The 25,341-nt window shown below is 45.8% G+C and overlaps 1 protein-coding gene across 5 annotated transcripts in view; it reads left to right on the top strand.

Moving 5' to 3' along the window:
- LAMA2 (laminin subunit alpha 2) overlaps positions 1–25,341 on the top strand; it is a 524,271-nt gene that overhangs the window by 249,238 nt on the left and 249,692 nt on the right. For all 5 annotated transcript variants that reach the window (XM_069974947.1, XM_069974948.1, XM_069974950.1 and 2 more), the window contains exon 17: positions 24,383–24,510. In XM_069974947.1, the coding sequence (XP_069831048.1) occupies positions 24,383–24,510 (128 nt within the window). The remainder of the gene's footprint in view (positions 1–24,382; positions 24,511–25,341) is intronic.

A 25,341-nucleotide genomic window follows, 5' to 3' on the forward strand; every position in this document is an offset into this window, starting at 1 on the left:
AGGCGCCCCATAGAGATGAATGGGAAAATCTCCTCACTGCAAACACAGGTGATATAATTAGCTGCATGTCTCCAGCAGTAAACGGCAGTTGGGAGCCTTAGTAACCAATAGGATTACTGCTTTCATTTTCACAGGGAGCAATGGTTGCTAGGGCAGCTGCCTCACAACATCCACAGTAATAACTGGTAGACCCCCTACTCCATCTATACAGTACATGTGTATATACAGGGCACTACAGGTATACCAAACTGTGACTGGATAACACTGTCATACCAGACCTGACCAATACCGACACACTGTGACTGGGTAACACCGCCACACCAGACCTGACCACTACCGCCATACTGTGACTGGATAACACCATCATATCAGACCTGACCAATACCACCAAACTGTGACTGGGTAACACCGCCACACCAGACCTGACCAATACCGCCATACTGTGATTGGATAACACCATCATATCAGACCTGACCAATACCACCAAACTGTGACTGGGTAACACTGCCACACCAGACCTGACCAATACCGCCATACTGTGACTGGATAACACCATCATATCAGACCTGACCAATACCACCAAACTGTGACTGGGTAACACTGCCACACCAGACCTGACCATACCGCCATACTGTGCTGGATAACACTGCCATACCAGACCTGACCAATACCGACACACTGTGACTGGATAACACCATCATATCAGACCTTACCAATACCGCCATATTGTGACTGGATAACACCATCATATCAGACCTGACCAATACTGCCATACTGTGACTGAATAACACCGCTATACCAGACCTGACCAATACCACCATACCGTGACTGGATAACACTGCCACACCAGACCTGACCAATACTACCATACTGTGACTGGGAAACACTGTCATAACACACCTGACCAATACCACCATACTATGACTGGAAAAACTGCTATACCAGACCTGACCAATACCGCCATACTGTAACTGGATAACACTGCCATACCAGACCTGACCAATACCGCCATACTGTGACTGGATAACACCACTATGCCATACCTGACCAATACCGCCACACTAAGACTGGATAACACCACTATACCAGACCTGACCAATACCGCCATACTGTGACTGGATAACACCACTATGCCATACCTGACCAATACCGCCACACTAAGACTGGATAACACCACTATACCAGACCTGACCAATACCGCCATACTGTAACTGGATAACACTGCCATACCAGACCTGAACAATACTGCCATACTGTGACTGGATAACACTGCCATACCAGACCTGACCAATACCGCCATACTGTGACTGGATAACACCACTATGCCATACCTGACCAATACCGCCACACTAAGACTGGATAACACCACTATACCAGACCTGACCAATACCGACACACTGTGACTGGAGAACACCGCCACACCAGACCTGACCAATACCGCCATACTGTGACTGGATAACACCGCCATACCAGACATGACCAATACCGAAATACTGTGACTGAATAAAACTGCCATACCAGACATGACCAATACCGCCATACTGTGACTGGATAACACCGCTATACCAGACCTGACCAATACCACCATACCCCCCTCGAAAAAAGACACCAGATTTTCTGGCAAGTCTGAACGGGAGGGTACTGCCCCTCTGCAAGGTGCTACCCTACGCACCAGACCATGGGTGCCTAATGGTAAATACGACCCTGCAGGTATACAGGACCCCAAAGGTATACAGGACCCCAAAACTATACACTACAGGTGCACGGGACCTCCACCAACTATATACTACAGGTATACAGGACCCCAAACTTTACACTACAGGTATACAGGACCCCAAAACTATACACTACAGGTATACAGGACCTCCACCAACTATATACTTCAGTTATACAGGACTGCCACCAACTATATACGACAGGTATACAGGACCCCAAACTATACACTACAGGTATACAAGAGCCCAAAACTATACACTACAGGTATACAGGAACTCCACCAACTATATACTACAGGTATATAGGACCCCAAACTATACACTACAGGTATACAGGACCACAAAACTATACACAACAGGTATACAGGACCTACACCAACTCTATACTACAGGTATAAAGGACCCCAAAGCTATATACTACAGGTATACAGGAACTCCACCAGCTATATACTACAGGTATACAGGACCTCCACCAACTATATACTACAAGTATACAGGACCCCCAAACTATACACTACAGGTATACAGGACCCCAAAACTATACACTACAGGTATACAGCAACTCCACCAACTATATACTACAGGTATATAGGACCCCAAACTATACACTACAGGTATACAGGACCACAGAACTATGCACAACAGGTATACAGGACTTACACCAACTCTATACTGCAGGTGCCGACGTAAGCAATCTCTCCTGCTACTATGGTCCTGGAGGGCTCCGATGTCGCCTGGTGACCTTTTTTCCTTTCTATCCGCTTTGGGATGAAATTGTTTCCCTAGATTTTGCGGTTACAGATGCCATGACTAAGAGCCAAGCAGGCTCGAAACGCGTCGGCTATCATTTTTAGACGTTTGGAATTAATAAAGTGGAATTTTATATGAGCTGGAGGAATCAAGTCTTTCTTCTTGATATACAGGAACCTAAAGCTATATACTACAGGTATACAGGAACTCCACCAACTATATACTACAGGTATATAGGACCCCAAACTATACACTACAGGTATACAGGACCTCCACCAACTCTATACTACAGTTATACAGGACCCTCAAACTATGCACTACAGGTATACAGGACCCCCAAACTATATACTACAGGTATACAAGACCTCTACCAATTATACACTACAGGTATCCAGGACCCTCAAACTATAAACTACAAGTATACAAGACCTCCACCAACTATACATTACAGGTATACAGCACCAACTATATACTACAGGTATACAGGACCCCTAAACTATACAGTACAGGTATACAGTACCTTCACTAACTGTACACTGCAGGTATACAGGACCTCTCTCAACTATGCACTACAGGTATACAGCCCCCCCCCAACTACACACTACAGGTATACAGGACCCCCCCAACTATACACTATAGGTATAAAGTCCCCCAAACTATGCACTACAGATATGCGACACCCCTAAAAACTATACATTGTGGGTATACAGAACCCCTCCAACTATGCACTACAGGTATACACTAATTCCACTGATTAACTCAGATGAAACAATACCCTTAGCTTGGCCTACTGGGCACCTTAGAACAAATCTAATTAACACACTGACACATTATACCCGGGTAGCGCCGGGTACATTTTCTAGTTATAAAATAATCCAGAGTTTTTGCAGTTTTCATTCTCACCAATGAAGAGACAATAACAGCTCCCTGTGGAATAACCCTTTCAAAGGTTACAAAGCACGCTCAGTAATGCTTCACATTCATCTCAGGGGGACAGAGTCTGTCTATTGTTGTCTATGTCTATGAGTCTTGCTGTAAAGTATGCCACTAAATGCTGTTAAGAACAGCCTAGGCAAAATGGCAGCCCACATAACAATGTACAAAAAGTTAAATTAAAAAATGAAAGTCAGAAAATAGAAACAGATTAGAATAAAAGAACAGCTTTAAGTATCTGACTTTAATTAGTAAAAAAAAAAATTAGGTGACACATGCCCTTTAAGCAGGTTTAAAGCTCCTGGAATCATCATGATGGCGGAAGTTACGAATTTGAGTCCAGGGCACACTGTTCGTGCATGGACCGTAATTGAAGAACATGTGCATGCCCCAAACAACTGCTACTATTGACAGAGTCAATAATTTAAGGGAGTTGTCCACTGCCACAAAATTGTGGTATATGGGTTGTAACTGGGATAGAAATGGTAAAAAAAAAAACAGGATACTCCTTGGCCCAATCCCTTGTTGCATCTATCCTAATGGTTCCCTGTCCTGGCTAAACAGCTTTCATATGAATGCATAAAAAATGCCTACTCAGAAAATCACTGACCAATGAAGAATTCCTATTGTTTTCCCAGCTGATCCTGACATACTGGACTTGTCCAAAACAATTTCTCACAATTTCTTTTAGCCAGGGCCGTCTTAACAGCATTATGGGCCCCTGGGCAGAGGTACGATTTGGCCCCCAGCACCCCCCCCCCGGCCGCTACCATCACCCCCCCCCCATCTATGCAACCCCGCCCCTAGCCAGTACAATTACTTACAATAAAAAATACAAATTATTGTTAACATAAACTTTAATTTATAAAACAGTCTCTCAGCAGCACAGCACACATACCTTAGCACACGTAGCATACCCCAGCACACATACCCCAGCACACATACCCCATTACACATAGCATAGCACAGCACACATACCCCAGCACACATACCCCATTACACATAGCATAGCACAGCACACATACCCCAGCACACATACCCCATTACACACAGCACACATACCCCAGCACACATACCCCATTACACACAGCACACATACCCCATTACACACAGCACACACTCCTTACTTCATAGCACAGCACACTCAGCAGAGAACACTTACCCCATTGCATACTCAAGAACACTCCCACTCTGATGCTCTATCCCGGATGAGGAGGGGGGGGTGAGTGCACATGCGATAGGTCTGCCACTGGGGCAGGGGCCCCCTAGGACGCAAGGGCCCCCGGGCAGCTGCCTACCATGCCCAATGGGTAAGGCGTCCCTGCTTTTAGCTCCTATAAGGAAAAAAAATAATGGTTTTATTTTTAAATCAGATGACAGAGATGAATATATTGTTCTGGGTTTTTGCAATGCAAGTTTAATAAACCTTCTTGTCTAAGGCCATGCGCAGACTATGTAAGAGACCGGCAGTTCCGTGACCCGGCCGGGTCATGGAACAGCCGGTCTCTGAAAAGATCATATTGGCTGGTACGGCAGTGCCGGCTAGATGATTTTTGCAGCTGCAGAGTTCTGACGCGGCGCATCCGTGCGCGCCCACATCAGAACTCCCCACTGCACACTATGGAGCGTGCGACCAGAGCCGCTCGCTCCATAGTGTGCACTGACAGGGGTTCCTGCGGCCGCTATTCAATGAAAAGGGGCCGCAGAAAACTGACAAGTCAGTTTTCTACAACGCTGCTAGGGTTCCCCGCCAGAGTGTATACACTCCGGCCGGGATTCCCTCAGGAGGCAGCACTACGTAAGTACTGCACTAATCACGGCCATTGTGACAACGGCCGTGATTCCTTCCTTATGTTGTGTGAACATAGCCAAAGAATGTATACTGGTATATTTTCATTCCATTTTATGTTCACTTTTTAAAATGACCATCAATAATTGTGCTATTAATCCAAGATGTGGCTAAGCAAAAGAAAAAAGAAAACACTTGTCCTTCCCTAGGAATTTCTATGTATGACTTGCCCTGAATGTATAGTCGACCAATTAACTCAAGGACATTTCAGTGACACATTATCTGACATGGTGTGAAGCTTAAAACAGCATTTCTCATTTCATTAGTTTCTCAAAAGCACAAATTGAACCGCTGCCAAATTATCAGTCATGCTTTATCTCCCCTGTCTTCACTTTCTCCAGGTCCCATTTTACTCTTTCATTTTCATTTTGTGATTAATTTTATTCCAAACTAAGAAAAATTGTAATATTAAAAAAACAAAAATCATACAGCTTTAGAAATATGGTAGTAATAATAATGGTAGGCTTTACAGAGGTTATATATTTTGTTTATAGATATTAAAAGTACAAAAAAATACAAAACACAGTGTCAGTTTATGTAAACAGTATAACGAATATAGCGGCATATATATCAGGATACAAATAGCTGATAAATATGCCGCTATCCAGAAACAGTTAACCTTTAATACAGCATCACAGCGCTCACGCCAGATCCGGGCCTCATGCTGAAACCTTCCCAGACGGTGAAAAAGGGAGGGCGAAAACGGCGCAGCCTAGTGGCAGCCCGTACATGACTGGGTGGGCAGTAAGGGGTTAACAGTGACAAGGGTGGGGGGGGGAGCAGGAGAGAGGTTATGGGGAGTTCAGTATATGGTGGCTAAAGGGGGTTGCTAGGTGAGAGCCAATGGGGGTGGTTAGAATAGCTTGGGGAGGGAGGGGGCTAACTAGGGGTAGGAAGTGAAGAGAAAGCAACTTACCATTCTTCTGAAGCGACAGGACCTGAGACGGAGCATGGATCCTCAGCCTGCAGCAGAGATGTCAGCCTTCCTGGCGTCCCTGAGGGGAGCAGCGGCTCAGCATGGGGCCGCCTGGGTACAGGCACAGCTTGCCCAGGTGATTAGGGAAGCGGATGGGGGGCTGCAGTCCCGGGGGGCCCGCCCGTCCGCACGCCGCCGGCGCCCGCCGGAGCGGCTCAGCCCTGGAGTCCCCAGCCGCCTGCCGCGTAAGGAGCCCTTCACAGGACCCTCCGGCCCCTCCTGGCAGGCACAGCTCTCCCCTGCACAGGAGCCGGGCTGGGAGGAATCCTGCAGCGCGGCAGGGTTCCGGGCGGCAGGGGGGGGGCACGTGGCTCCTTCCTCCCCCTCCGTTACGGCATCGGCAGCAGGACCTGCAGCGGCTGGCCCCTCCCACAGCAAGAAGCAGGGGGCAGCCCAGCGGCGGAGCAGAGCCGAGACCAGGTCCCACGTAGGGAAATGGCAGCCCAGGGAGGTGAGGAGAGGGCGATCACTGGCAGCAGCTGACCCGGGGGAGGAGGCGTCCCCCTCCACGTCTCGAGGTGCGGGGCGGAGGGTGGCCGACGGAGTTGTAGCCCCCAGCACCTCATCCGTTGCGGCCAGCTCTCCTGTCGCCAGCGGCTCATCTGGACAGCGGGTTCAGGTGGCTCCGCCCACACTGGACGCTGCTGAGGAGGATCCGGGAGCCGGGCCGTCTTCCGTGGACGACGAATCTGACAGCTTGGAGGACGGAGAAGTTCGTGGTGCAGCGATAGCAGTGGTGCGATCCCAGGTAGCGGCTGTTCCGGCGTCCGCTGAGAGTCAGCCTGGTGAGTCTTTCTCTATGTCTGTGCTGTCTCCTGTTTTGTCCCCTATGTCTTCAGGTGTGTCTGGAGGTGTGAATGTGGGTTTGGGGGGTCAGAGGTCAGGGGATGGGGGACAGTTTGCAGGGGTTGGGGAGGCGGTGGCGCAGTTTTTAACTTGCATGCGGGAGTTGGTGGTACAAGGTGTGGGCTCGCAAGCGACGGTGGCGCCAACAGCGGCAGCGTGGGTGGGTAGCGGTGCAGGGGCGGTGGGACACGGAACACCAGTAGCGCAGGCCCCCCCAGTTGTGCAAGCGCCACCTTCTGTGGGGCCCGCGGCCAGCGACGCCTCTGTCCGCTTGGATGACTCGGCACGGGGAGAGGTGTATGTGTGTTTTGATGGCCCTCTGGGGGCGCATTTGAAACAGGAGGTGCGGGAGAGGATCTGGAAAGATGAATATGTAGAAATATTCTCTCTCCTTCCTCTGGAAAAGTTTAACATAGAGAAGGGTAAAGCAGACGAGAGTAAGAAGGAGGAGGAGGAAAAGCGGCAGTATCGGCTGATACCTCGCACTTTTACAAATTGGCTTCAAGCCTTCGCCATTCTGGCGAGTGTGATTGGGGAGAAGGCTCCTCAGAATTGTTCTGCTTTATTCGGGTATATGGATGCAATAGGGGAGGCCTATCGTGTTTATGGCTACGGTATGCTTGGCTACGGTATGACGAGCAGTTCCGTCAGCGTAAAGCGGTAAGGCCGGCGCTGCGCTGGGATCACAAGGACATAGCGCTGTGGATGCGACTGATGGTGGCGTCTCGTGCGCCTTCTCAGTCGTTTCGGGCCGGGGCCGGCGGTTCGACTGGGTCAGCCGGGTCGGCCGGAACCTCGGCCTCCCAGCGCCCGGGTTGCTGCTAGAAATACAATGAGGGTAACTGCCGGTATGGGTCCAGCTGCAGGTTCAAGCACGAGTGTGGGACCTGCGGGGGGAACCACCCTCAGTCCAGATGCTTCCAGAAGTCCAAGGGTCGTCCAGCCGATGCTGGCCAAAAAGGGACAGACGCCGGTGAGCATAGAGGCGATGCTTCCACTGCTAAATGAGTACCCTGAGCAGAGGGTGGCACAATTGTTGAGGGACGGGTTTATGTTTGGCTTTCGTATTCCTTTTGCTCCAGATGCGCCAATTTTTCGCCCACAGAATTTGAAGTCCGCCAGAGCGCATCCGTCCGTTGTGAGCGAAAAATTGGGCAAGGAGGTGACTCTGGGGCGCATGGCGGGTCTGTTTGCAGACCCACCTTGGCCATACTTACGGGTCTCTCCTTTGGGTTTGGTGCCTAAAAAGGAGCCTAACAAATTTCGTCTAATCCATCATTTGTCATATCCGGAAGGTGTTTCGGTAAATGATGGAATAGATCCGGAAGCATGTTCGGTGTCATATGTCTCGTTTGACCGGGCGGTAGAGTGGGTGCGGCGGTGCGGGCCGGGAGCGCTCATGGCAAAAACGGACATTGAGGCCGCATGTCAGCTCCTGCCGGTGCACCCTGATAGCTTCCATTTGTTGGGTTGTATGTGGGAAGGACAGTATTATGTGGACTGCTGCTTGCCTATGGGGTGTTCTATTTCCTGTTTTTACTTCGAGGCTTTTAGCACGTTTGTGGAATGGGTGGTGCGCAAGGAGTCGGGGTTGCAGTCGGTTTTGCATTACCTCGACGATTTTTTGTGCGTCGGCCCGGCACAGTCTCCTATTTGTTCTGTCCTGCTGCATACTGTGGAGCAGGTGGCGCGCTGGTTCGGCATTCCCTTGGCCCCGAACAAGATGGAGGGACCCACCACTGTCATCTGTTTCTTGGGCATCGAGATTGATTCGGTGTCAATGGAATGTCGACTGCCACCTAACAAGTTGCGCGAGCTACGTGCGCTAGTAAGGGAGTTCTTAGGCTTGCGTAAAGTGCGGTTGCGCCAGCTTCAGTCCCTTTTAGGCAAGCTTAACTTCGCCTGTCGCATTATGCCCATGGGGAGGATCTTTTGCGGCACCTAGCAGCGGCCACTGCGGGAATTCGTTCCCCTCTGCACTTCGTTAGGCTCACTGGGGAACATAGAGCAGATTTGTGTGTGTGGAATGAGTTCTTGGCGCAGTACAATGGGCGCTCGGTTTGGTTGGAGGATTGGGTTGTCAGCGTGGACATGGAATTGTTTACGGATGCGTCTGGTTCGATTGGCATTGGTGCATACTTTGGGGGGGAGTGGTTTGCAGGTGCCTGGCCAGACGAGTGGCGTGAGAATGGTTTGGTGTGCAACCTTGCGTTGCTGGAGTTGTTTCCCATAGTGGCGGCAGTAGAGGTTTGGGGCCCCCGATTTCGCGGCAAAAAAGTGCGTTTTTGCTGTGACAATCTGGCAGTAGTTCAGGCCATCAACAGCTTGTCGGCATCCTCGCCGCCAGTGGTGACTTTATTGCGCCGGCTTGTTTTGAAGGGATTGGAACTGAATGCGTGGTTGTCTGCGTGTCATCTTCCTGGGTGCAGGAACTCCATTGCTGATTCGCTTTCTCGTTTCCAGTGGGACCAATTTCGGGAACTGGCGCCAGAGGCGGAACAGCACGGGCGCTCCTGCCCCGATCATCTATGGAGCCTGGTTTGCGGACCGCGTTCGGTCTGATGGCAAGTGTGGTTAGCCGGCCTATGTGGTGGGGGCGCGAGGAGGCGTGGCGTGAATGGCAGCAGTTTTGTAGGAGTGTGGGGTCGGATGGGGCGAGTGGTGACTTGATCCCGCTATTACTGATGTTTGTTGGGGATGCGTTTGGAGCGGGGGCTTCAGCGGCCGGTATCGCCAAGAAGCTCTCCGGCCTTTCGTTCTGGTTTAGGATTATTGGGGTTCAGGACGTGACAAAGGATTTTTTGGTCCGCCAGGCAATGGCGGGTTACAGGAAGTCGAGGGTCGTGAGGGATTCCAGGCGGCCTGTGTCCTTTGGTATCCTGGTGGATCTGGTGGGAGTGATGGAGAACGTGTGTACGGATGGGTATGAATGTGTGTTGTTTAGGGCTGCTTTTTCGTTGGCATTCTTTGGGGCCTTTAGAATTAGCGAGTTGGTGAGTCGTTCCTGTTTGTCGGGAGACGGGTTGCAGATGAGGGACGTAGAGGTCGGAGAGGGGAGTTTGTCCTGCTGGCTTCGTAGGTCGAAGACCGATCAGGCGGGGAGGGGAAAGCATATAAGGCTCTACGCGATAGGCAATTGTGCGGCATGTCCAGTCAAATGTGTATCAGAGTATGTGAGGGTTTGCTCGGGAGCTAGGGGGGGGCCCCTTCTGCTACATGGGGATGGCAGGGCCCTCTCTCGTTTCCAATTCGTGGCGGTTTTCCGCAAAGGACTGGGCTGTTTGGGTTTGCCGACAATGGAGTTTGCATCCCACTCCTTCCGGATTGGCGCGGCCACAGAGGCGGTTCGATGTGGTTTGGCTGATAGTGTGGTTCGTCAGATTGGGCGGTGGGAATCTGCTCGGTTCCGGTCGTATGTGCGGATGGACATGTTGTGAGGGGGGAGAGGCGGTCTGTTCTGTTTGTGTTCTTTTCTTCTTTGTTTTTCTGCTTGTTTGTTTTCTTTGTTTTTTTTGTTTTCTTTCTTTAGGTGGTGGTTGCCTGACGTGGATTCTGGGGCACTCGTATGTTCGCCGGGGGGCGGCACGGGCGGACGTGAGACCAAGTGGTAGACAACTTGGTTTTTTGAGGAGTGAAGTCCGCATCAGGTGGATCGGTGTCGGGGGCTTGTTGTGGGGCAGGGTGTTACCAGAATTTCACTTCCACGCCAGGTTGGATAGAACCCCAGACATATTAGTCTTGCACGTCGGGGGCAATGACATCGGGGTGCGTGCTTCCCGGGAACTAATCCGGGACATTAAATTTGATATTTTGAGGCTGTGGTCCATGTTCCCAGGGGTTGTAATAGTGTGGTCGGAGGTGGTGGCTAGATTTGTGAGGCGTCAGGCCCGGTCGGTAGACAAGCTTAACAGGGCCCAGGGGCGCATCAACAGGGAAGTTTCCCGCTTTGTGGCACGTAATGGTGGCATAGTTGTTCGCCATAGGGAGTTGGAGGTGCCGACTTGGGGTTTCATGGATGCTGACAGGGTTCACTTGAATGATGTGGGGACAGACCTTTGGTGTTCAGATTTGCAAGACGGGATTGAAAAGGCCATGAAGGCGTGGAAGGACTCGCAGGCACAAGGTGTCGTCCCTGCTTGTTGTGGCGGAGGGGGGGTCATCGATGGCTTGGACTGAGGGGGTTATCAGGAGGCCCTGTGGAGGAATGGGGAATCCCCGTGTCTATCTGGCAACTAGTTGGAGTACGGAATGTGGTTACTACTTGGGTGGGGTGATATGGTGATAGGCAGTACGTGACAGATTTGTCAACCCTGAGTCGGTGCGTAGCGACTGGGGATCATTATTTTATCCGTACTGCCATTTATGGGCCATCCGTGACCTCCTCGGGATATCAGTGTTACTGTTATGATAATAGGTTGGTTATAGAATTTTATATGTAATATGTTTATTACAGAGTTGGTATATATATATTTGATATCCCTGTTATTTAATAATAAATATGCTGATGTGGCGATTATTCCAATTCTACATAGTGTCTGGTGTTTTATTATAAGGGGTATAAGGGGGGAAGGAAGGGAGGTGTGTTTAAGGTATTATTCCCTACCCCGTAATCTGCAATACCCGGATCAAGGGAGGGCGAAAATGGCGCAGCCTAGTGGCAGCCCGTACATGACTGGGTGGGCAGTAAGGGGTTAACAGTGACAAGGGTGGGGGGGGGAGCAGGAGAGAGGTTATGGGGAGTTCAGTATATGGTGGCTAAAGGGGGTTGCTAGGTGAGAGCCAATGGGGGTGGTTAGAATAGCTTGGGGAGGGAGGGGGCTAACTAGGGGTAGGAAGTGAAGAGAAAGGAACTTACCATTTTTCTGAAGCGACAGGACCTGAGACGCCCGCCCGCCCTTATTGATACTTGGCCGGTGGGTGGTTGGCCTGGGTTTCGTGATGCCTTACTTGTCGCGGCAGCTGGCGGAGGGGGGGTCATCGATGGCTCGGACTGAGGGGGTTATCAGGAGGCCCTGTGGAGGAATGGGGAATCCCCGTGTCTATCTGGCAAATAGTTGGAGTACGGAATGTGGTTACTACTTGGGTGGGGTGATATGGTGATGGGCAGTACGTGACAGATTTGTCAACCCTGAGTCGGTGCGTAGCGACTGGGGATCATTATTTTATCCGTACTGCCATTTATGGGCCATCCGTGACCTCCTCGGGATATCAGTGTTACTGTTATGATAATGGGTTGGTTATAGAATTTTATATGTAATATGTTTATTACAGAGTTGGTATATATATATATATATTTGATATCCCTGTTATTTAATAATAAATAGGCTGCTGTGGCCATTATTCCAATTCTACATAGTGTCTGGTGTTTTATTATAAGGGGTATAAGGGGGGAAGGAAGGGAGGTGTGTTTAAGGTATTATTCCCTACCCCGTAATCTGCAATACCCGGGTCAGGGGAGAGCCCTGTAAAGTGCTGATCAGCCTACTTGGGCGCCGCACGCTAGCAAGGTGAACGCTACCTCACAGCGAGTGATCCTGCCACACGTACTGTACACAGCCAACATCTGCGGTGGTCATCCACTACAACTACACTATACTATGAGAACATATATCCTCTGTAAAATCTCCTACTAATAGGACTTGGTCTAAATAATAGAGACCCCCATTTTATTCTTAACAGATATAAGTAAACACACACACACATATATATATATTAAGAAATCATTGATATGCAGACAATTGGTTCCACACCCCAAAAAGAGTGTTTATTTTTTATTCTGAATAACATGTAGAACAGCTGAATATGTGATATTATAAGTTACTGTACAGTATAGCAATCAGCATCTGGAGTATAATGTATAGTAAGTGCATAAACCTAAAAAAAAACTGCAGCAGTTTGTAGATACAGAATGGAACTGCAGATGCCCATAATACAGTATCGTAGTACAACAGGCTAGAATAGAGAAGCAGGGCTGCTGTCAGAGGTCTGTGTGGTCACATGACAGCAATGGGGAAGGGGGAGGGTGTACAGCATGCACCAATCAGGAAGTGAGAGTCATATAGCTGTGCAGGAGGACAGTGACAGAAATTTCTCTATACAGCAGTGTGTATAGCTGAGTGTATGTGCAGGCACATTATATCAGGAATGGAGAGGATGGGAAACACAAGGGTTGACATAGACTGCAGAGAGGAATGAGCAGGGCAAATGTGGGCACATAAATGCAGTTTTCTTTGTCTCGGGAGAGAGGGATTACAGCTATGAAGAGACCTCCACAGTCCTGTCCCCTGATGCAAGCCCCAGCCTGAAGTGGATCTGCCATGATTTGGAAGGTAAGGGAGACTTCCAGGGTAAGAGTACAGTGCTGTAGACCACGCCATGCATAATATAGTAATGCTCAACACTTTGCCCTTGCAATATCCTTAAAGGGAATTACTTATTTAAATAATGTTTTAATATTAAACATATTTTTTTAAAAATTGTAGACATTTTTTGAAATTTTCCATTAAAGAGGATGTACCACCAGGTACGCCCTCTCTAACCTGACACAGAGATAGAACGGCGACGTGACGGGGAAGCCGGTGCCGCGGCCCGTTTTTCGAACAGCGGCCCGGTTCCCCTATGCAGCGCCGTTCTTTCCACGGTTACCGGCCGGTGCTCAAGCACTGGAAGTAGGCTGGCCCGCCCCTGGTGGGAGAGAATTCCATCCCCTCTATGACGTGGCCATCTCTGTTTTTACTCAGTTCCATCATTGAAGTGGATAGAGCTGAGCTGTAGTAGCACACACACAGCCTAAGGACAGTTGTGGTGAAGTTTTTAAAAGTAACCTGCTATGTTTTCTTTAAAGGGAATCTGTCAGGTCTGTGCCAGGCACAGAACTGCAGATACAGAAAGACAGGTGGTTGGGAGATAAAACCAACAATGCCTTTGTCTTTACTGATGGCCATTTTCAAAGATTGCTTAAAGGGGTACTCCAGTAGGGGAAACAAATATTCAACTGATATCAGAAAGTTATACAAGTTTGTACATTATTTCTTTTTAAAAATCTGAAGTCTTCCAGAACTTATCAGCTGCTGTATGTCCTGCAGGAAGTGGTGTATCCTTACCAGTCTGACACAGTGCTCTCTGCTGCCACCTTTGTCCGTGACAGAAACTGTCCAGAGCAGGAGATGTTTTCTGGTTCAATGTTTTTATTAGTTTTTTTAAGAACATATTACAAAAGAGAAAATCTATAAGCACTGACTTTAGTGCCAACAGTAAAGTAAACATGTTTGTACAACAAGCTAACATATGGGTTAACAAAGAATATAGAAAAAACAGTAATAACATTCCGTATATTATATAGATATAAAATTGTGGTAACATACATTCAGCATGGCAGAATAACATTATCTTTACTGACAAACCAGTATACTTTACACTAATTTGCGCAGGAGATGTTTTCTATGGGCATTTGCTACTGCTCTATACAGTTCCTAACATGGACAGAGGTGGCAGCAGAGAGCTTTGTGCCAGACTAGAAATATTAAACCACTTCCTGCAGGAGATGCAGCAGCTGATAAGGAATGAAAGATTTGAGATTTTTAAATAGAAGTAATGTACAAACATGTATAACTTTTTGACACCAGCTCAAATCCATGTGAAATCATTTTTCTTTTGCACTGGAGTACACCTGTAAGCAGCTCAAGTCTAGGATGTGACACCTTCTATCTAGCAGTCCTGTTTTTAAATTTAGCTTTAGGAACACAATTTGAATGTTGTATTAGGTTTCAATGTCGTGGAATGACACATTCTGCTACTGATCATCTGTATTTCAAAAAAGTTTCTCCAAAAATACAGCCCCCCTCTCCCCAAAAAAGTAGTACTACTGCTATTTGTAATATTAGTTCTATGTAGTACAATTCCATTTATTGTTATTTAACCCCTTCGTGCTGCAGCCAGTTTGGGCCTTAATGACCAGGCTAATTTTTCTAAATCTGACCTGTCTCAGTTTATGCTCTTATAGCTCAGTGATGCTTTAACGTATGCTAGCGAGTCTGAGATTGTTTTTTCGTCACATATACTTTATGTTAGTGGCAAAATTTGGTCACTACTTTGTGTGTTTTTTGTGAAAAACATCAAAATATCATGAAAAATTAAAAAAATTTGCATTTTATGAACTTTGAAATTCTCTGCTTCTAAAAAAAAGAACGTCGTAGCACATAAATTAGTTACTAAGTCACATTACCAATATGTCTTCTTTATTCTGGCATAATTTGGTAAACATATTTTACTTTTTTAGGGTGTTATGGGGCTTAGAAATTTATCAGCAAATTATCACATTTTCGTGAAAGTTTCCAAAACTGATTTTTTTAGGGACCAGTTCTTTTTTTAAATGAATTTAGAAGTCTGGTATCCTGAAAAACCCTATAAGTGACCCCATTTTGGAAACTACACACCTTGAAGAATTAATCTAGGGGTATAATGAGCATTTTAACCCTACAGGGGCTGGAGGAAAGTATTCACAATTAGGCAGTAAAAAAATTGAAAATTAAAATTTTCCAATAATATATACGTTTAGATTAAAGTTTCTCATTTTCAAAAGGAACATGAGAGAAATTGCACCCCAAAATTTGTAACGCAGGTTCTCTTGAGTACAACGGTACCCCATATGTGGGCGTAAACCACTGTATAGGCACACAGCAGGGCTCAGAAGGAAGGGAGCCCAATTAGCTTTTCCAATGCAGATTTTGCTGAAGAAGTTTCTGAGCGCCAGGTGCGTTTTCAGTGCCCCTGTAGTGTCAGCAGAGAGGAAATCCCCCATAAGTCACCCCATTTTGGAAAGTGCACCCTTCAAAGAATTCATCTTGGTGTGTGGTGACCATTTTGACCCCACAGGTATTACAAGAAAGTATTCAAAAGAAGACAGTAAAAATGTAAAACTCGAATTCTTCCAATAATATGTTCGTTTCGTTTGAAATTTCTCAATTTCACGAGGAACAAGAGGAAAAAAGTACACCAAAATTTGTAACACAGGTTCTCCTGAGTACAATGGTACCCCATATGTGGGCGTTAACCACTGTATGGGCACACAGGAGGGCTTAGAAGGGAAGGAGCGCCAATTAGCTTTTTCAATGCAGATTTTGCTGCAGAAGTTTCTGAGCGCCAGGTGCGTTTGCAGAGCCCCTGTAGTGCCATCAGAGTAAAATCTCTCCATAAGTCACCCCATTTTGGAAAGTGCACCCCTCAAAGAATTCATCTTGGTGTGTGGTGACCATTTTGACCCCACAGGTATTAGAGGAAAGTATTCAAAATTAGACAGTAAAACTGAAAAACTCAAATTTTTCCAATAATATGTTCCTTTAGTTTGAAATTTCTAAATTTCACGAGGAACAGGAGAGAAATGCCACCCCAATATATGTAACGCAGGTTCTCCTGAGTAGAACGGTACCCCATATGTGGGCATAAACCACTGCATGGGCACACAGCCGGGCTCAGAAGGGAAGGAGCGCCAATTAGCATTTTCAATGCAGATTTTGCTGCAGAAGTTTCTGAGCGTCAGGTGCGTTTGCAGTGTCCCTGTAGTGTCCGCATAGTAAAATCTCCCAATAAGTCATTCCATTTTGGAAAGTACACCCCTCAAAGAATTCATTTTGGGGTGTGGTGAGCATTTTGACCCCACAGGTATTAGAGGAAAGTATTCAAAATAGACAGTAAAAATGAAAAGCTCGAATTTTTCCAATAATATGTTCCTTTAGTTTGAAATTTCTCAATTTCACGAGGAACAGGAGAGAAATGCCACCCCAATATATGTAACGCAGGTTCTTCTGAGTAGAACGGTACCCCATATGTGGGCATAAACCACTGCATGGGCACACAGCCGGGCTCAGAAGGGAAGGAGCGCCAATTAGCATTTTCACTGCAGATTTTTCTGAAGAAGTTTCTGAGCACCAGGTGCGTTTGCAGAGCCCCTGTAGTGTCAGCAGAATAGATTCCCCCCAAAAGTCACCCCATTTTGGAAAGTGCACCTCTCAAAGAATTCATCTTGGGGTGTGGTGACCATTTTTACCCCACAGGTATTAGAGGAAAGTATTCAAAATTGGCCAGTAAAAATGAAAAACTCAAATTTTTCCAATAATATGTTGGTTTAGTTTGAAATTTCTCAATTTGCCGAGGAACAGGAGAGAAAACTTACCCCAAAATCTGTAACGCAGGTTCTTCTGAGTAAAACGCTACCTCATATGTGGGCATAAATCACTGTATGGGCACACAGCAGGGCTCAGAAGGGAAGGAGCGCCAATTTACTGGAACAAAACCGCAGCTAGTAATGGTTATTAGAATAGCGCAGTTACTAAAATAAAATTAAAAAAAATTTGGGGTGGGGTGGTTATGGGGTGGTTATGGGCAACCTGAGGTAGTTACAGGTAATCTGGGGTGGTTACGGACAACATGGGGTGGTCACTGGCAACCTGCTGTGGTTACAGGCAACGTGGGGTGGTTATGGGCAACGTGTGGTGGTTAAGGGCAACGTGTGGTGGTTATGGGCAACCTGCAGTGCTTACAGACAATCTGGGGTGGTTACAGGCAACGTGGGGTGGTTACGGGCAACGTGTGGTGGTTATGGGCACTGTGTGGTGGTTACGGGCAACCTGCAGTGCTTACAGACAATCTGGGGTGGTTACGGGCAACGTGGGGTGTTTACGGGCAATGTGGGGTGGTTACGGATAAACTGAAGTGCTTATAGGTAATCTCGGGTGGGTACCTGTAATCTGGCATGGTTACCGCAATCTGGAGGGGGTCATTGGCAATTTGGGGTGGTCAGAGGCAACCTGCGGTGGTCAGAGGCAACCTGAGGTGGTCAGAGGCAACCTGCGGTAATCAGAGGCGACGTGGCATGGTCAGAGGCGACGTGGCATGGTCAGAGGTGATGTGCGGTGGTCACGGGCAACCTGCTGTGGTTACAAACAATGTTGGGTGGTTGCAGGCAACGTGGGGTGGTTACAGGCAACGTGGGGTGTCACTTTAAATTTTCAGAGTTGGCTGGTTGTGGAGCGAATGCGCACTTCACAACTAGCCAGGACGCCGAAGAGGAAGGAGCTCCAGGATCAGATAACGTATAAGGGGTAGGGGGGGCGACTTGGGGGGTGGGGGACATCACTTTTTATCCCCTGTCACCAATCATTCATGGTGACAGGGGATAAAAAGTGCCGGGATGCACGTGGCACAAGGGCTGATCTGAGGTCTGGGGGACACTTATTTCATCTCCCCCCGCCGTAGATTGACGGTGGGGGGAGATGAAAGGCGGCAGCGGCACCGGTAATCCCCTTTACCGACGGCCGCCGCTATAATGTTAATAGCGGTGATCATCGGTTGGGGGGGGGGGCCCAACCCCACAGCTACCTCCGGTAGCTGGGGGGATGGGGTGGGGGCCGTCCCGGCCCCGCAGCCTTATTCTCTGCCATCGCCGTAAAAAGCTGATGGCAGCAGAATAGGGACCCTTAGTGACCGCCGTAAAAAGCCGTATCGGCGGTCACTAAGGGGTTAAATTCACATTTCTCCCTATTATGTTATTTATATATTTTATATTTTATTATATGTTATACTTTATATATACCTAAAGTTACACTGCATTATTCTTATTATTACAGGTATAATAGAACTCATTAGAGATCGCAGCTTAGTAACAGCTGGCAAAAACGTCATGTTAAGTTACACTTCATAGATTGTTCATAGAACACATAACTTTACCGCATATATTTAACCTACTGGCGCTGTAACAACCTTGAATAACTTGTCTACTCGCTCATCCCCGAAGAGAAACCAAAATCTTTTAAACTTACCTTTGAATTTACTTAAAAAAATAGATGAAGTATGTTTTTGACTGCTGATAAAAGTCAGGATTCATCTATTCATAAAACTCATTTACAATGTGTCTCTTGTTACAACTTGAAAAGGTATTTGATCCATAAGTCTGCCTTGCAGAAAAGATTTTTTTTTCTAATCATTGTTAATAAAACATGGCTGTCTCTGTAAGATGCCTTCCGTTTTTTTGTGACAAAGAAAATATGCTGGGCTTGCTTAAATGAACTACTGAATTCATTGATTATGGTGGAACACGGACAGTCCTTTATTCACACCTTAGTGCAATGTCAGAGCTAAATGTCTCATCTCGGCTGGTATATAGAGCATTCTTTAAGTAATAATACACAGAAGAAAATCAAAGGTTTCCCATAAAAGGTGGCTTTTAGCATTTTTTCATTTATACAGTTAATATAGTTGTCTCATAGGGTATAAAGACTTCATAGTTCAGTGTTTTCCTCTGGACACCCCTACCAAAGTGTTCTACAAAATACAAAAAACATCACTCAAGGACTCGAGGAGGCGATGTTTTCTTCAATTTTGGGTGTTGACTTTCCCTTTTCCGCTCCATGTAACCTAGACCACCATGACGATTTCTTCCAGCGCTAACTCATCTCTTCAGAACCTGTCAGACAAAAACGGACAACTTTTTTTCCCACCTATATAATCCCAAATAGCAGTAATTCTGCTGCTTGGTGTCATGAGCAGTAAAGTAAGTAGGTATTTGGGTTGGAGTAAGATGCTGACAGGCCTTGCTCTTTCATTCTGCTCTCTATGATGCTCAGCCCACTCATCCTGCGCTCCAGTGAGTGGGATGAACACTACAGCAAGTGGGGTATCCCTAGAAGCTTTATTGCCACAGCTATTGATGCTTAAAGGCAACATGTCCACCAGAATGCCACAACACCCCTGGCGAGTTCTCAAGGCAGACCATTGTACCATTTCACCCTGGTTGGGAACAAACATCATAGAGAGTGGTCCTGTTATGAGTCAATATGGGGAGCAACTAAAACCATGCATTATATGATTTACTATTTATTTGGTTTCTCCTGAAATTGTCCACTCTTGCACATCACCTTTAGTTTATTCAAGGACTAATTTCTCATGATTCAGTACAGTACAGTACTGATTTCTCAAATTCAGTCCAATATCATAACATGCTTAACCTGCACCACAACCTTAGGGTAGCCACAATAGACACATATAGCATCTACACCTCCGGACATAGTATTACAACAGTCTGTGAAGAATAGCAGTCTATGTTAAAGGAGGTCAAAAGGAGCAGGGCCGGATTAAAGGGAGGGCACCAGGGGCACGTGCCCCGGGGCCTCCACCACTAGGGGGCCTCCACTAGCCCAAACCTGGAAGTAGGGTTTGTGAAAAGAAGCAAACAGTAGAGGATACACAACCTCACACAGAGTGTTGTGTATCCTCACTGTTTGCTGCTAACCATGGCTGCAGCAGCCTGTGTGTCCTGTGACTCCTGCTTCTCCCTGTGAGGACTGTGATATGGCTGAGAGACAGAACACCAGGGCAGCTGCAGGACGGGATACCCTGCTCAGTGTGAGCTAAAGGACCTGTGGTTATGTCTGCCAATGTGATAAGGGAGGAGCCAGAGTCTGCAAGCTGTCGGAGGGGATGTGTATGACGAGGAGCTCATGTCCGTATGAGCAGGTAACCAGCCCTTTAATGTACACACACACACACACACACACACCACAGACACCACAGCACTGCCTGTTACACACACACACACACACACACACACATACAGCTCTGCTATCTATATTTGCACACTCTGTACTTTCCACATTGCCCCCTTAATGCCATTCCCCCCCCCCCAGTTTCCACAACATTGTGGTGTGAGACCCAACACCCCCTCAGTGGCACAGTGCACAGTATTGCCATACTGCTGGACAAATAGCCTCTGTCTACATTATCACATGATGTCTGCCATGTTGCTGTTATATAGCATCTAGATTAACCAGGCTGAAGTTGGTTTCTTATTCAGAGGATTTTTATTTTTCCTGCTTTAGCTATTATTCTTACAAAAAATGTATAATATTTATAACCTGCTTGTAAATGAGCTGCCCTGAGGAGATTGGTGATAAACATAGCCAAAAGGAGCCCACGGTTGGGATAAAAATGGGCATCAAAGTAAAAACACAAAATTATAATTTCAAAATAAAATTGACTTTGGACCTGCGAGAAACTGCGAGAAACTGACATTAGTTTTCTGCGGCCACTATTCTGAGCAACGGGGAATTCAATGGCACTAAAGATCATCTGGCCAATACTGCAGTATTGGCCAGGATGATCTTTTTTTGCCACCGGCCGTTCCGTGAACATACAAAGTGGTGTCATACAACGTGTGAACATAGCCTCAAAATGTAAATATTTTATTTTCCATACAATATGCTGTGAAAATAGAAAAAAATTATTTGGGTGGTTTCATGTTTACGCCCTGCGTTCTATAGTAAAATTTACATGTTATGTATGTTCCTCAAATCAGTACGATTACTACGATATGTAATTTATATAACTATAAATTTTATCTGACTGCTTTTAAAAAATTAAAACTTAAAAAAATACAACTAAATGTGTTTTAAATTGCTCTATTCCCATCCTCATAACGCTTTTATCCTTTGGTCTATGGGGCTGTCTGAGGTGTTATTTTTTGCGCCATGATCTTCTATCGGTACCTTGATTGCGTATATGCGACTTTTTGATCACTTTTTATTACAATTTTTCTGGATTTAATGTGACAAAAAATGTTGCACTTTGGTGGGTTTTAGCTCTTACGTTGTTTACCGTGCGAGATCAGGAATGTGATATTTAATATTTCTCGCGATTACACACGCTGCGATACCAAATATGTTTATTTATGGATTGATTTAAACTTTTATTAGGGGAGGTTTTTTTTTTTTATTAATAAAAACACTTTTTTTTTTTACTTTATACTTAAAGCGCAACTATAAAATATTTTGACCATTCAGTTTTAGTTAGCTTAGGTCATGATAAGACTTTTTGCAATATACATTAATAACCTAAAATGAACAGTTTTTTTAAATACATAAGGCTGACTATGCCCTTACAGCTCTCTCTGGCTCTGACTTATTTCTGCATTCCTGCTGGACACGCCCCCTCCCTGCAGATCCGTCCTGAGTGTACGGACTCTGACAGGAGGATCAGATAACAGCCCTGACACACAGAGAGAAACATAAACAAACCCTCCTCCCCCTCCTAGCAGCACGTTCTCCCCCCTCCCCTCACAGAGATCATATAGCAGAGCTGAGGGTGTTGTGTGTGAGGAGCAGCGCAGGGGAAGAGCTGGATGGAGGGACAAGTACTCAGAGCTTCAACAAGGAGGGACATGCCAGCCATGACTCCAATGTGCTGCATGAGGGAGAGTGGGTGAGTCACTGAGGGGAGGACTACAAGTCCCAGCACAACACAGCTGTAGTCCTTCCATAGTACATATGTCTGCAGCAGGTGCCCCCACCTCCATGGCTGACATTATCCTACAGTGTAATGAGAGCAGATGACTGTATCTAATCCCACTGTGTGTGATACCATCTGCTGGGGCTCTGTATCTAATCTAACATAGTGATACTGTATGCTGGGCTCTATCTAATCCTGCTATGTGTGATACATCTGCTAAGGTGCTGCTCAATGGATAGAAGGATGCAGCCAGGGAGATGAGGGATAGGCCACACCCACTTTGTCTCAGCCAGAAGAAAAATTCATTTATTCCTCTGAGCCAAACAGCTGGTGATATCTCAGCGAGCGTACACGCTATCAACGCAGTTTAGGGCTCTTTTTAAAAGGTAAGACGAGGGCTTTTTATTTGAGGAATTTCATTTTTTGGCTACTGAAATTATAGTTGCGCTTTAAACTTTTAGTCTCCCTGGGGGACTTTTAATATTAATGAAATGATCTCCCATAGAGATCACTGCAGTACACTTAATAAATGATCTATTAGATCTCTTGTCTGCAGCAGACCAGACACCTGGATTGTCGAGCTGTGATCAGTATCAGTGCGACGCTGAGCCCCGACCGCCTTAGTAGAAAAGATCTCCCTTCCGCGATCGCATCGCGGGTGAGGGTGGAGATCCCCCCATTAGACACCAGGGAAAGGAAAATAATACATTTTAAGGCAGCTGTCAGTTTTGACAGCTGCATTTAAATGTATAATTAGAGGGTGTGGCGATTGCGGCAGTTCCGAGCGGGGTTTCCCAGTGCCCCCCCCCTTGAACCGCCCCTCCTGCATTAGGACGTAGTTACGTTCTTATGCGGGAAAGGGTAAAATAAAAGCTATATTAGGTATTGTTGTTAGTGTATTGACCCTTAGAATAAAGGTCACATAATACTTTTTTAATGACTAGCAGAGTGTAGATATTACAGTCCCCATCACCCCAAAGTTGCAAAAAAAATTTAATTTCCCCACACAAATATTTTTTTTTTAGTTCTGCAGTACATGTACGGCTATGTTCACACAGTATTTTCATCAGTATTTTTTAAACCAAAAACAGGAAAGAAATGAAAACACAAAACTGTGCCAATCTTTCTGTTATAATTTTCTCTGTCAGTACCACTCCTGGTTTTGACTGCAAATACTGATCAAAATACAGACAAAACTACTGACCAAAATACAATGTGTGAACAGCCTGTGGCTATGTTCCCACACAGTATTTTTTCTCATTATTTTGGTCAGTGTTTTGCAACCAAAACTAGGAGTAGATTGAAAACGCAAAAAGGATTTGTTCACACACTGTTGAAATTGCGTGGATGGTCGCCATTTAATGGCAAATAATTGCTGTTATGTTAAGACATCGACCACTGTTTTGAAATAATGCCTGTTGTTTGCCATTCAATGTCGGCCATTCAGTCTCAAAAGTGGCCCTATTGTGTCCTTGCTGCAATTACCATCCAAATAAGGACAAGTCCCTTTTTTTTGCGGCACTGATTACAGATCCCCAATTGCTGACAAATTTTGCAAATGTGTGAATAAGAAGAAAAAAAAGAAAAAATGAAAATGCTAAAATAAATTTGCTCTGTCCTCAATGCAAATCAAGGGGTTAACCAAATCATACAACTGCATAGAAATATACACAGGCATGTGTAAGTTATTTCCATAATTATATAAGTATACACTTGTACCTTCTGTGCTATTTGAATTAGTACTGAATACAGTATATATCATTTTATATATATATATATATAATGAAAACATACACACATATCATTCCTTTACAGTAACAGTCAGGCGGGTTAAGGCATCCATTAATTATTAAAAAGTTTGGTTCACTGGGGGCAGTTATCCTGCTCCAATGAATACCGCTCTGCAGTAACAGTCACTTCTTTGCCTTTATAAAAAAAAAAAAAAAAAAAAAAAATTGGACAGAAACAGAATATAATCTTGACAATTATATTGCATAACATACAAAGAATATTTACTTAAATAACATTGTCTTTTAGAACTGCAAACATAATACCTATGGACGATTCTGTGATTACTGTCTGCCAGGCTTTTATGGAAATCCAACTGATGGAACTGAGGAGGACTGTTTGCAATGTGCCTGCCCTCTGAGCATAGCTTCTAACAAGTAAGTGCATAATATTTTATAATTATAGTACAGTGCTTTACTTCCTATACTTTTGCTCATGAAGAGAAAAATGATGAAATTCAGGCATAAAAAGGATGAGCTTCAGGCATAAAAAAAAGAGCACCCCATGAACTCAGCCCTGTTGTGATGGCAGCCAAAATGTGTCTATGGTTGTAAGAGCAGCTGGTTGAGCTACAGATTTGGTTAATCCTTAAAGGAAATCTGTCACTTATCTGCCTTAAATGAGGTCAGAATAAACTAGTGGCAGACATGCTGAACAAATCAGTGTATTACTTGTACAATTCAGTTCTCCTAATATGCAGGAGAATACAAATTTTTTCCACTCCCCCCCCCCAAAAAAAACAATTAAACAAATCTGCGCTTAAAGAACATGAACATTATTTGGCATCAGTGTCAAAAGACGTCTGTTATTCAATACACTATGGGGAAGATTTATCAAACTGGTGTAAAGTGGAATTATCTTAGTTGCCCCAGCAACCAAATCTGACTGGTTTCTAGGGGCAACTAAGGCAATTCTACTTTACACAAGTGTGATAAATCTCCTCCTATGTGTATTTGGCGGTCGTCATTACATTGACTTAAATGCAGATACAATAATACCTCTGTTCTCGAACTTAATTGGTTCAGGCAGTTTGAGAATCGAGCAGTGTCTTCCAATAGGATATAATATAAATGTGTTTAATTGGTTCCAGCAGCCACCAATAATTACCTACAATGCTCATTTTTACATTGAAAAGTGCCAAGTGTAATCACTACACTACAATTCATCGCTACCCCAGCACTGTAAAGGATGGGAGATAGTGGTGCACT

Source organism: Dendropsophus ebraccatus, chromosome 6 (assembly GCF_027789765.1).
Source record: "Dendropsophus ebraccatus isolate aDenEbr1 chromosome 6, aDenEbr1.pat, whole genome shotgun sequence".
Classification (NCBI taxonomy): Eukaryota; Metazoa; Chordata; class Amphibia; order Anura; family Hylidae; genus Dendropsophus; species Dendropsophus ebraccatus.